Below are 12167 nucleotides of genomic sequence, written 5' to 3' on the forward strand. Positions count from 1 at the left end.
TTAATTTGTTTTTAATTTCATTTTTATCTAATAGGATATCCAGTGTCTGTTTCTGGGATGATAACTGTTCCTGTGACTCCTTCTATGTACCAGACTGTTGTAGCCAACATACAGCAGATTCATTCGCAGGGAGATGGTGCAACAATGCAGGTGAGAATTTTTTCCCCCTTTTTGAATGATGTTTGTGAAAACTTGAAACACACAAATGGTGAGTTAAGATTAATGTTTTACTTAAAGATCATCATCATTGAAAATAAAAATAGTCACTCATTCTTATGGAAATCAGTTTTGCTTCGACTCATTCAATGTAGACTACATCAATCAACATTATTTGTGTCAATCCAACGTACCATCCACCTGACTATATGGTCTGTCAGTTTGCAATCATGGAGCTACCCTGTGTATCGTATAAACATTTGTGGGTGGAACCCATCTATGAATATGGCCTTTAGTCAATTTCCCTTTTCTATAGTGTACGGCCCATTTTGGGTTCATGTTGAACTTTGAATAAAAAAGTTGAACCTGTATTTTGAAGAAGCTAAATAAATATTTTCTACATTGTTTGTGCCCATGTCCACTTTCTTCTTAAAGTAAAACAAGTTATGTCTTAATCCTCTTAAAGTGCGGCAGGCCCCTATGCTCTTTAGCTTCTCGGGCGAAAAGTAAGGCTATGTTAAAATATATCAATTCTATCAAAATATGTTTTTAAATTTTGTTACAAGTGTTCAATTGTGGTTTCACCTGTTTGTTGGAAGAATGTGTACCTCTTGAAGAAAAAGGGAAATGTATTCAATGGCAGCAACAATTTTAGCACTCTAGGCAGGAAATATATTGGAAAGGCTCACTTGGATATTGAACAGTCAACGCAGTTTAGGCAACATAATAGTAAACATGTGACGTTAGATATGAAAACATGAAGGCACAATTCGTTTTTATTCAGGAGGAATACAAAGACTTCTTGACAAAATAATCGTGGGGCAAGTATTGCTTGTAACTGCTTGCAATAACAAATATTTGCATAACTTGGCCTGTTTGATGTCTGTCGCAAGTCATTTTTCCCACCAACATAGGGTTCACGGGAATCTCACCCATGTCTGAGGATCCACCAGTCAATAAGAACTCGAAGCAATTAACCCTTTCACGCCGAATGCCACACCTGTGCAGTGAGGATTTTCTTCCATTAACAACGCATGCCACACCTGTGCGGCGTTAATTTTCCTAACCTAAGCAACGAAGCCGCGCCTGTGCGGCACAGGCCGAAAAAGGTGACCGTGGTAGACACAATAGACCCACGGACGCGGTCGCCCCTCATGATCCGCCATAGCGCGAGCCCAGTCCCTTCTTCGGCCGCTCAGGTCGACCCTTTCTTATCCACTCCACGCGGTCAACTACTGATATTTGCAGGGTGTTTTCCAAAAATATATTTGTTGCTTACTTTTGATATGTATTGCTATAAATGAATTCTTCTTTTTTTGCTGACCACATGGAAATTTCAAACAAAATTCTAACGTGAATATCAACGGAGTTATAGACCGACTAGTAAATATACTAAATCCGTCTGTATCAACGTTAGAACTTCGTTTAAAATTTCTGCACGCTCAGTAAAAAAACACAAAATTCATTTTGAATGTAAAAAATCGATGCGAACAACAAATATTTGCATATATTTTGCACTAATATTTTAGCCAGTTGACCGCGGACTCGTCCTCGGAAGGGGCTTTTAATCATTCGAGGGTCTGGGACAGAGGCCGAGGAAAGGGATCGGCGCCCCACTGAGTTGGGTCCAAAAGTGGTTAGAGAGGGAACCACTGCCTTCGGTCGACGCGAAAAAGCTTCATGCAGGGGAGTAAAGAAAACTTTTAAGAGATTCGTATTGAGGAAGAATATCCCTCAACGAAGGTCCGGCGCGAAAGGGTTAATCGATTTGGTTTGCACAAAAATACCCAGGAGCTTGGCTTTGCTTGCATGAGAACAGCACCCCTCATTTGCAACTAAAATTGGTTAAAAATGAAATGCATGATATGCTGTTTATCTTCCGAGAAGAGCAGGTAACACATCCAACTCTACAAAGCGCAGTTAAGAAAGGAAATCTATCGACTCAGTGTGACTCAAAAATAGTGTCTTACATTTGCAAAAATGGCGATAATTTTTGTCTGCTCCTCCTAATACAAGCATGGAGGTGCTAGGGATACCGTTGGCAATCAGGATTATATAATGATTCATGAAAGATTCCAGTAATTTATTCTTCACTCGATAGTTTTCTCTACTTTTTGCAACATATAAAAGCAGTATGGAGGAACTGAGTAGTTAGCCCTCCAAATAAATCCCTAGATTAGGTTTTCGTTACTTACTTGTGTACATACTATTATTTTTGTGATACATCCCTTCTTTCTTTCGCCTTTCATTTACAGCTTTGAAATGAATAAATTTCTATGATATATTTTTACATTGTAATTGAGTTGTGGAAAAGGTGTGTATTAAATCTTTGGGTATATTTTCTCCCCAAAATGGTATTCACTTGCTTATGAGCCATAAAAAAATGTCAGTAAATTTTGAAACTGTTCAATAATAGTCTGTTTTATTTCTAAATCTCAATAAAGTAGGATTTCAGTTAAATGTTTTGAGCTCTGACAATAGCTTTTTTGTAATATCTTAAATGTTTAATTCTACTGTTGTTTTAGGTTTCATCTGTTAAAGGTTGATTTTAGTTATAACTTAAATTTCATAGAATTTTTACTCATTGAAAACACACCAGTTTCATGAAATGGTCAATGTTCTGCTTTTTTGTGTCTTTTAAAAATAAATGAAGTTTGTATTTATCAAAGTTAATTCTTCATGGGAGTCTGTAATCTTTTTCTGCATTATTTTCCTATCTGTAACATTGCACTGACATTTATGCCATTGTGTAAATCTATCATTTTGGAGGATTGTCATGAGAAAAATTACCTCATTATATTTTATTGATAATGAGAATAAGCATCCAAGATTGATGCTATGCAGCAAGTTTGCTCCATAGCATCAATCGGGATCAAAACCAACTCAGTCTCTGAAGTTTCAGCAGTCACGATTGATTGATTGATTGATTGATCCTATAAAAAAAGGTGAATGGCCCTTCACAGTGCCATGTGGTGGGAAAACCTAAAAGAATGTTGCACAAACAATTGCTTATCTGTGAATTCCATTTTCATTTGGGTTCGCCTTTCTGCCACAGACTTCAGTATTTCTGAAGTTATTGGATTTCTAAGTTCAAATTTATTTTTGAAATATTGAAACATGCATTCTCAAAGATCCTTTGAATGATCGAATAATTTCTAAAAATTATGAAAATCCACCCCCATTCAGTAACGATTTAAGTGAAATGGTTCTTGTTGCTTGGAAAAGTCAGAGTGAGTGATCAGTCATCTGTGGAATGGAACAGATTTTTTTTCAACTTGTAATGGATTGGTAGGAAAACCTTTATTTGTTGCTCCCCAGGTGATAGCCGTAGGTGGTCCAGGTGAGGGGACAGGTGCTGGTGGTGCTGTGGTTGTTGGTGACCAGCAGCAAGTACTACAAGTGCTGTCGATAAAGGATGCGTCTACACTCCTTGCATCTGCAGCTGCAGCCGCCAGAGCAGCCACAGTAGAAGTCAAAGACGAAGTGTCGGAAGTGCTTGGAGACTGAAAGTGTTAAATGGTGTGTATCCTTTTTCTTTTATTTTTTTCTTCTAATAGATTTATTTTCCCATTGCAGTTATTCCTCAACCTGTTGAACCTCTTTATTTCATAAACATCTCGATATCGAAGTGATGGCAAAGTCCCGACCATAAACAACGTAATGTAATAGAAAAAAATGTCTTTACTTGCTTACCCTGTTATTAGTAATTAGTAAGAATAATTAACCTGGCCCCTTGTTGATTCTTAACCTTGTTACTTCTAATTGATCAACTTAATTTGCAGCGATTTAAAAAGAACACAGCATTGAATATCAAGGTTTTAATTGTTTCAGAGGCTGCGCATGGGTTTGAAAGGTGGGGGTGTGAGCTTTCGTAAAGTCTAGACAGATTTGATGCATCTCTGAGGAAGGGGGGTGAGAGAATATTCCTAAATTCCTTTTGACCCTTGTTTATAAATGAAATATAGCAAACTTTGTTTTCTTCAACTTAACCTTAAATCATCGACTAGTTTTGATTCACTGTATCATTTTCAAGAGCAGTGGTGCAAAACATATTTATGTATGTGGTTATGTACCAAGTCTGGTGGTGGTAATGGTTGGCTGGGAGGGGGATGAAGTGGAAGTGAGGGAAAGGAATGCAAGGGGTAGGAATGTTTAGGTGGGGAGATTGGAAAGGGTAAAGGTGGTCGTTAGTGATCGTTTCCTTCCTGTTTACAATTTTTTAAATTTCCTACTCCCCCCAGATGTGTCATTTTCTTCACTCGGTACTGCAACTCTGGAGTGAAATTCACCTCGTGGGGTTCCTTTAGGACAGGGGTTCCCAAACTGGGGGGCGTGGAGAAAGTCCAGGGGGGCCGTGACACCCAAATAAAATAAATAAAAAAATTACAAAAATAATTTCCTCAGATCTTTGAAATAAAGACTTTCTAAGTTTTCATAATTGTTTTTGTAAAGTTTCAATAAAGTTGTAAACTTTATCAAAGGAGGTAACAGTTTTTAAAACTACAAAACACACAAGAGTTAAAGGTTCTCAAAACCGTCCCCTTCCCTTGTCCCGACTCCAAAACCGTCCCCGTCCCCGTGTTTCACCTTCCTTAAATTTAAAATGTATCTGTGTTACAATGTTAAATTTTGTATCAGTAATTATATTCGTTTTTCATGTAATACTTGTTTTAATTTTCATCATACGTAGGTACAATTATTGAATCTTTCCATTCTGCGTTACTGCATTCAACAGTGAACAAAAAAATCTACCTACTCACCGTATCAAGTAGGCACATACTTGTACGAGTACAAGTACTTGTACAAGTAGGAGTTGGTATGTACGGCACCGTGGAAATAGGGTATTGCAAAATGGAAAGCTGATATGTGTAGCGGGGGGCGTGGTACAAAAAAGTTTGGGAACCCCTGCTTTAGGAGATGGTTTGCAGTGGGAATTTCACTGAAATTGGATGATTATGCGATAAAAAAAATCCTTCATTCTGAAAATTACAGTGAAAGAAGTTTTTCTCTAACCTGCGTATTATTCGTAAAATTCCACTTTGAAATTTTTTTTTGTAATCTTGCGCTCCAAACGACCCATCGCCATGTTGGCTGAGCGTGACGTCAGAGTCCAGTAAGCAAAATGCTTACGTGGTGCCATTAGACTACTTGTCCCAGTTTTAGAAAATCCCATGTATTTCTCAGAACAATATATTTTTTTATAGCATTATATGTTAATTTCATCAGTACTCATGTGAAATATTTATCCTGAATAATTGACAGGTTTAAAGAATGTATGCATCCTGGAAGATGCAGCACAGTATTGACAAATAGTGCTTATTTCTTTTTCATCCTTCTCATCTGTGGTGATTTCCACAGCATGAGATTATTGTTCTCACTTTATTTCCTGGTGTCACCATAGCCCCAACAGTGCAAACGCTCCAATTTATTAACAGTTGAACCTATCCAACTGCTGAATCACCGTATGTCTCCCTTCCAGACCTTAGGAATGCTAAGTAAAGCGGCGTCAATTATGATCCTTTGTATTTCTCCATAGCGTTAACTTCGCATATCCCAATATTGCACCAAGTACACATTAAAGCAATGAGTAAATGATAGTAGTTAAACGAGATACAAACCAGGCTGAAGATTACTAGCGAACGAGATTGTTGATTTAATTTATCTTACATTTCAATTTTGTGGCTTCTCAACTCCGCATCAGAAATCTTCATTACTGGAGGAGAAATAAGCGACAATGAATTAAGTCTACCTTCAGAATGTTTCCAGAATGCGTCTTTACGAAATCGGAGTCAGCCATTGTGCAATACACACACCGTAAAAACTTTCAAACTATTCACAACTGTTTTTGACACACCATTCTTGTAGCGCAAAAGAATTTAGTAATTTTTGTGAACGTTGAAGCTCTGTATTAACAAGAATGTTGAGAATTATGAAGTCATATTTTGCATACGTTAATAACTTAAAGTTACTTATCTATACATAAAAAAGAATTACCTTTTTCATTTTATGAGAGTAGCCCATTTGGGACATCCTGATGTTCTCACTATAATGTCAACTGTATTCTTCCGTTCATACTTAAGCAAACCTAGTAAGACTCCTAAGCAAGTGTAGAAAAATGGTTTTCTGTCATCATCACCAGTCATGGTTGTTCCAAATCAGGGAATCTATATGTAGCATCATGGAAAATTTGTCAATGTGGACATATCTAAAGAACCAACTTGCTTTTGGATGGCTTAGCATTTGGGTCTTTGATACAGAAGAATGTGGTATATTTGCCTGTAGATATTTGGAGTTAACAAACTCCTTTTTGTCTGGTATTCAGTTAGCAAATGATATCATTACCATTTTTTATATTTTTCGTGAAGACTGTTTGATGTGTCAATTTAAATCCCTCTCCATGTACAAATTGACTTTTATATGACTGATGTTTAGTTTGCAAGTTACTGCATAATTTTCTGTTTGTTTGTGGTATTCAATATTTTTTTAAAGAAGTTTGTATTTTATATACTCTTCAAAAATTTAAGGTAATGGTCAAAAGGAGGATATGAAAAAATCAGGGAATATGATGATGGAATGTGTAAGGGAATCGTCAGGGATTTTGAATGCTATACTAGTGTGGATACCCTGAGAGAACTGTATGTTTGTTTTTGCATTCCCAAGTTATCATCATATTGTTCTGTCAAATCCTACTGAATACTGTTGGTTGGAGTCAGTTTCTACATTGTATTCCCTGAATTTCTTCATTTCTGCAGACCTCATGAGAATGAATGTGATGTGGTCCCACCCTCTCAAATCGCCATGTGGATAAAAAACATTTGCTTTTTACGCCTTTCACTTATTTTTTCAGGTGTTTTCAAGGATCACTTTTTGAGGGGCTCGAGTGTTTTTTTTTTTACTGCCCTTGACTAAAACTGTGGTGGAACAGAAGGCTGTGTGCCAATTATCAGCGACCCTTCCCCAATTGTGCGGGCACCAAGTGTATACCAAACAGGGAAGTGGAGTGAATGTGCAATCATATTTCAGTCGATAGTGTTATGTCATTATTAATAATGTTAAGAGAATGCTTCAAAACTTCAACTTTACCCCATTGTACTCCAATATTCTCAGGTGTCCTCTGTCATGGGAGTAGCAACCAAAAAAAAAAACAATTTATTTAATGTTGGTAGAGTAACATTGTGTGTGCGTGGATATCAAAAGATGAAACTTGCACAATTTTTTTTGGAAGTGTCTATGGAATTTCGTGCCAAAGTGGAGTGTATTGTTGTAGTTAGTTACCATTTGAATGTCAAATTGTTGGGTCTTAATGTTTTTTCCCTGTTGTCTCGTGCCGGAAATGTAATTCCTACATTATAAAAAAAATCGGCTTTTTAATATTTTTGTGATGTTGTGATGTATTTTATTTTGTTGGATGTCATGAATTCCCGTGTGTCAGTGAGGGTAAGATTGAGTATGTTTCTGTAAATTATGTTGAATATTTCCGTAAGTATTAGACTAGTCAATTTTTGTAACTGCTTTTAGCAGAAACGAAAAGAATCAAGAGAAATAATTAACCATGGACTGACTGACTGGCTTACTGTTTGTTGCCAAGATCAGTTAAAGTACAATTTATGATTTTAAAACTTTCACCATGCACTGATATACAGTGTTGTTCGTGAGAACTCAATTTGTATGCTAAAAATGAAAAGTGACTGAAGATAAATTTGTTGTTACAAAATTTTTCTTCATAACCTCCAATATATGCTATTGCCCTTTATCCAGTTGGACCGAGCCTGATGAACTTCCTTCATTGTTATTTTTTGTATTTATAATTTTCTGGTGGGAGTTTGAACATCGAAGTTAATTTTTAATGTCTAATGTCACATCTCTCTTGAGGGCTTCGATTTTCTTTCCTTTTATATTCGATTGAAGGTGCATCTTCTTCTAGATATAATTTTTACGTGCATGGTGGATTTTCAATTACCTGATTATTGATGGGAAGAGCCAACACAAATACATACATACTGAGAAATAACGGGTAATCCAAATTTTCACGTTATTTTTTTAAGTGTCTTTAATTGATGCTAATAAATGAATTATTGTTTTTTTGAAACATCTGTTACTTGGTTGATTTGCTAATTTGATTTTATTTATTTTCTTGTGGTTGTCGAATCTTCTTCTGTGTAATCCCTGCACATTCCCATTTAACTAGTTTAATGATGCCTTCAGTAGTGGGGCTTACACAGCATAGTAAGTCTCTCACTTATGATTTCCTTATTTACTCTTCTACTGTCCATATATTTTATTGGTTTTCTCCCCACTAACTCTGTTGAGCTGTCATTGTCCTCAGAATGATGCTATATAACATGAAGTTTAGCCCTGTCCTATATTCATTTTAATTGCAAATCAGGTTGATTTGTGGCTGGATGACGTTCAATTCTTTAATACCAGCATTGAGTCTCATAATAAGCACCCATTTTTCCAGTGGTCTCTTACAATTTGAAGGTACATCTCCATTTTGATTTATTTTTTCAACTTGCAAGTTTTTTGACTAATACTTAGGGCTGAATTTCTTATTAACCGTACATCCTTGAGTTGATTCCAAATTTTGGCTCATGGCGTAATGAGTATTTTTAATACCACTTCTGCCATCCCCTTGTGATTTTACTCTCAAGACTCACTCAGAAGTTAGGTTTGGAACAGTAAGATTTTAAGGTTAGCTTGCCTAGTTTTCATTGCTCTTATCTATAGTCCCACTTAGTTCCTCGCTTCCGTATGGCCTTCCGTTATTGAAATACCTTGAAGGGAGTATTCTCCATGCACTTGCTTGGAATGTGATGTCAATTTGAAAGGCAATTTCAACACCATGCATAAAAGTCATAAGGAGTTGATTTATTGTGACCTCAGTTGATAATAGGGTAGTTTCCTTCATCAAAGAAAACGAAAGGCATTGATTGCGACTCGTTACACACCATTAGTGTATTCATAATATACAAATTATTTGGTTTTAGAAATCCCAGTTTAGACAAATATTAATGATCAATTTCAACCTCGTTTGAAAAAGGTCAGATTGGTAACCATGTGATGCCACTCCACGTGACGTCACGGGGACCCAGATGCTATACGAGTTGTGAGGAGTTTTACATTATCTGAGATTACCAATGCATGCATGAGGCACAGAGCTCAGGGAAACATGTCTTAATAATCACCTATTAAAATTGCCTATGGTAAGAAAATTTTCTTCATTTGATAGGGTATTAATAATTCTTATTAAAGTCAAGCGCTACCTGCTAGCAGCCTGCATAGTATCAGTGCTCATAGCCTCGCACTAAGGTGGCCTCACACGGTGGCAGCTGGAACCAGAATAATGTCACATGGGCTTTTTCCAGCATTCATACTTATGTTAGCCGTTGCATTTTCGCTTGCTTGAAAATTTTTAACTTTTCATTCAATCGCAAAAAATAGATATCGTCATTTAAAAATCTAAAAGCGTGAAATACGTACGTACTCCAGAAGGAATAATCTTTTGAATTAGGCAATTAAAAAAATAGGAAACCACCCTATTACCATGATATGAATTCACCATTTTTATAATTCCTCCTGTGAAAGTTTAACATCAGTCAGGTGTGAATCCTTGCATTTCAGTAGAAAAACATGATAGTGTGTGCATATATTTGCTTCAATGATGACTATTTTAACTGCCAATTTTTTTCTTCAATTTTTCGAAATTCTCTATGCCCCGGGTAAATTTGTGCTTTCTTTTGGATGGAAAGCACAACTTACTGTATATGCCTGAATATAATCCTCCCTTTTTTTCCAAAAATGCCTGTGGTAAAAGTAAAGGGGGGACTATATTCAAACGCATTTTTTTTAACTTTTCCCGAAACTGAAGCCTCAAAATTAGGGGGGGGACTATATTCGGAGAAATACGGTAAATAGGCTCATACAAGAATTGCTATGAGAAAGTACTCCCCTGGACTGGGAATCGAACCACTGACCTTTGGCTGTCTGGGCCACAACGCTATCCAGGTTCTTTAATTTCCATGGCAATTATACCGAGGCTCATGGTACTAGGTGTACCTTCTCCGTCACGTTGCCATCCTTGATGGACCGTAAGGGCCTAACACCATAATAGTATAGGGTTTAATTGCCATGGGAGTTAAAGAACCTGGATAGCATTGTGGTCTGCACAGTGGCCCGGAAATCCTAAGGTCCGTGGTTCAATTCCTGGTCCATGGGAATTTTTTCTCATAGCAATTCTTGTATATTTCACGGCTTTTCATACAGCAGGATTATAAATACATATTATATATAGGCTTTTTCACCATTTTTTTGTTGAATGTGATTTTTTTGTTGATAGTTTGAAAAATAAAGAGACCCATAGTCCTCCATTTTGAGTACTTTTCGAGCGATTCATGACCAAAAATCATTGGCTTTTGCTATGAGTTGATGAAGAGCTCATGTCAAGCCTGTCATCTATGTACTCCTTGGGGTTGTGCGTGGGCCTTGCATAGCTTGTTATGGTTCATGGTCATGTGAGGATTTCTTCCCTCATTGAAAGGTCCCTCCTGATTTCAATGAACAACTCAAAACTTAGTGACATCACCACTTTGTTAAAAGTGAGCATCAACTTAGGTATTTTCTTATTTCCAATTTACGTGAGAGAGGCTGAATGGTGAAGAATTTTTTTAAGTATATCTTTACCTTTCACATAACAAATTCTTTAAATGAATTGCGATTTGGGGTTTAATTGAACCACCCTTATATCAGTGGGGATTGAGAGCTTTGTTACATTTGGAGTGAGTTTCATTTGTATCTCATTCATTTTCCTTGATGGTCATGAGAGGCTTGAGAGGATACGTAATTTCTGCTTGACAGGCTGTATTTTGTCTTATTTTGGGATGCTTGTGTTAAGCTAGGAGATAGCTTAAGGGGGCATACATGAGGCGGGCAAAACTATTGCAGCTGTCTCCTCCACTCGTACATATTTTACCTTCTCAGAAAAATGTTTACTATGTGCTTGGTTCTATTGTATCTGAGACCTTCCAAATAGTGTGTGTTTCCAGGAGATAGTTTAAAATAAAACTTAAGCTATCTTCTGGGAATTTTCAGAGTGTTTTGAGGTAATCCCCAGATAACAGTCCAATTCAATGTAAAGCAATTTAGCTTGCTCTGTGATTAATTGTGCTGTCACAGAGAAGGCTAATAGGTGGGGCTGGATTTTCTTTTAGGCTAACATAGGGCCTCAAGATGAAGAGGGGCCTATATTCAAATTGTTTGCAAAATTAAAATTACACTATTCTAAAAACAGTGAATACTAAAATGCTGAACCAAAAGCAAGGAGTATTTCTACACATATAATGAATTAACATAAAAATTATGTATATTATTATCTCTCATAAAATTTATAAACTTAAAAACGGGAGGTGAAAGGGCCTCATAAGTGGAATAGCCTAGGGCTTCTTTTTGTCTAAATCCGGCTCTGCTGATGCTGGTGATACCCTTCAAAGCAGTTGCCACTTGTCTCTCAAGTTCAATGCTACATGAGTAAGTAGTATATAAGAAGAGCAAAACTTTTGCAGTTGTCTCCTCCACTTCTACGTATTTTACCCCCTCAGAAAAATTTTGCTGAATGCTTGATTCTATTGTATCAGAGCTCCAATCCATCCAGAGATCCAATGAGAGTCAACAATGTATCCTAAGTGCTGACCCAAAGCGATTCAGGTAGGCCTGGGCAATGATTTGGGAGAGTTAGATTGCGTTGGAGTCTGGACTCTTTAACAAGGAGTTAAGCATTTTGTCCTGCAAGGTCGACAAAAACATTGAATATACCCCTGTACCACTTATTTACTGTAGAATTTATTCTTTAGTGATCAACATCCTATTCAGATCAGTCTTCCCATGGAGGTCTTGTATTAACACGCAAGCCAGGAGCAGGAGACAATTTTTCTGTTTTTATCCTAATTGAAGGTGAGTGAAGCCCTGTCAATGGGAGACATATTCCATTTCAGGTTGACGCATCAGTATTCTCAATT

General features: G+C 36.8%; 1 protein-coding gene across 4 annotated transcripts in view; it reads left to right on the forward strand.

The window, feature by feature from the left end:
* Positions 1–8245, forward strand: part of LOC124157905 (DNA-binding protein P3A2-like) — a 48654-nt gene extending 40409 nt beyond the window's left edge. For 3 of the 4 annotated variants that reach the window (XM_046532982.1, XM_046532981.1, XM_046532983.1), the window contains exons 10-12: positions 35–150; positions 3475–3675; positions 7004–8245. In XM_046532982.1, the coding sequence (XP_046388938.1) occupies positions 35–150; positions 3475–3663 (305 nt within the window). In that variant the 3' untranslated portion in view covers positions 3664–3675; positions 7004–8245. Of the gene's footprint in view, positions 1–34; positions 151–3448; positions 3676–7003 lie in introns of those variants that run through there. The other variant, XM_046532984.1, reaches the window with a different exon arrangement.
* The last annotated feature ends 3922 nt before the right edge of the window (positions 8246–12167 follow it).

The sequence above is a fragment of the Ischnura elegans genome, chromosome 4, assembly GCF_921293095.1.
Source record: "Ischnura elegans chromosome 4, ioIscEleg1.1, whole genome shotgun sequence".
NCBI classification, from domain to species: Eukaryota; Metazoa; Arthropoda; class Insecta; order Odonata; family Coenagrionidae; genus Ischnura; species Ischnura elegans.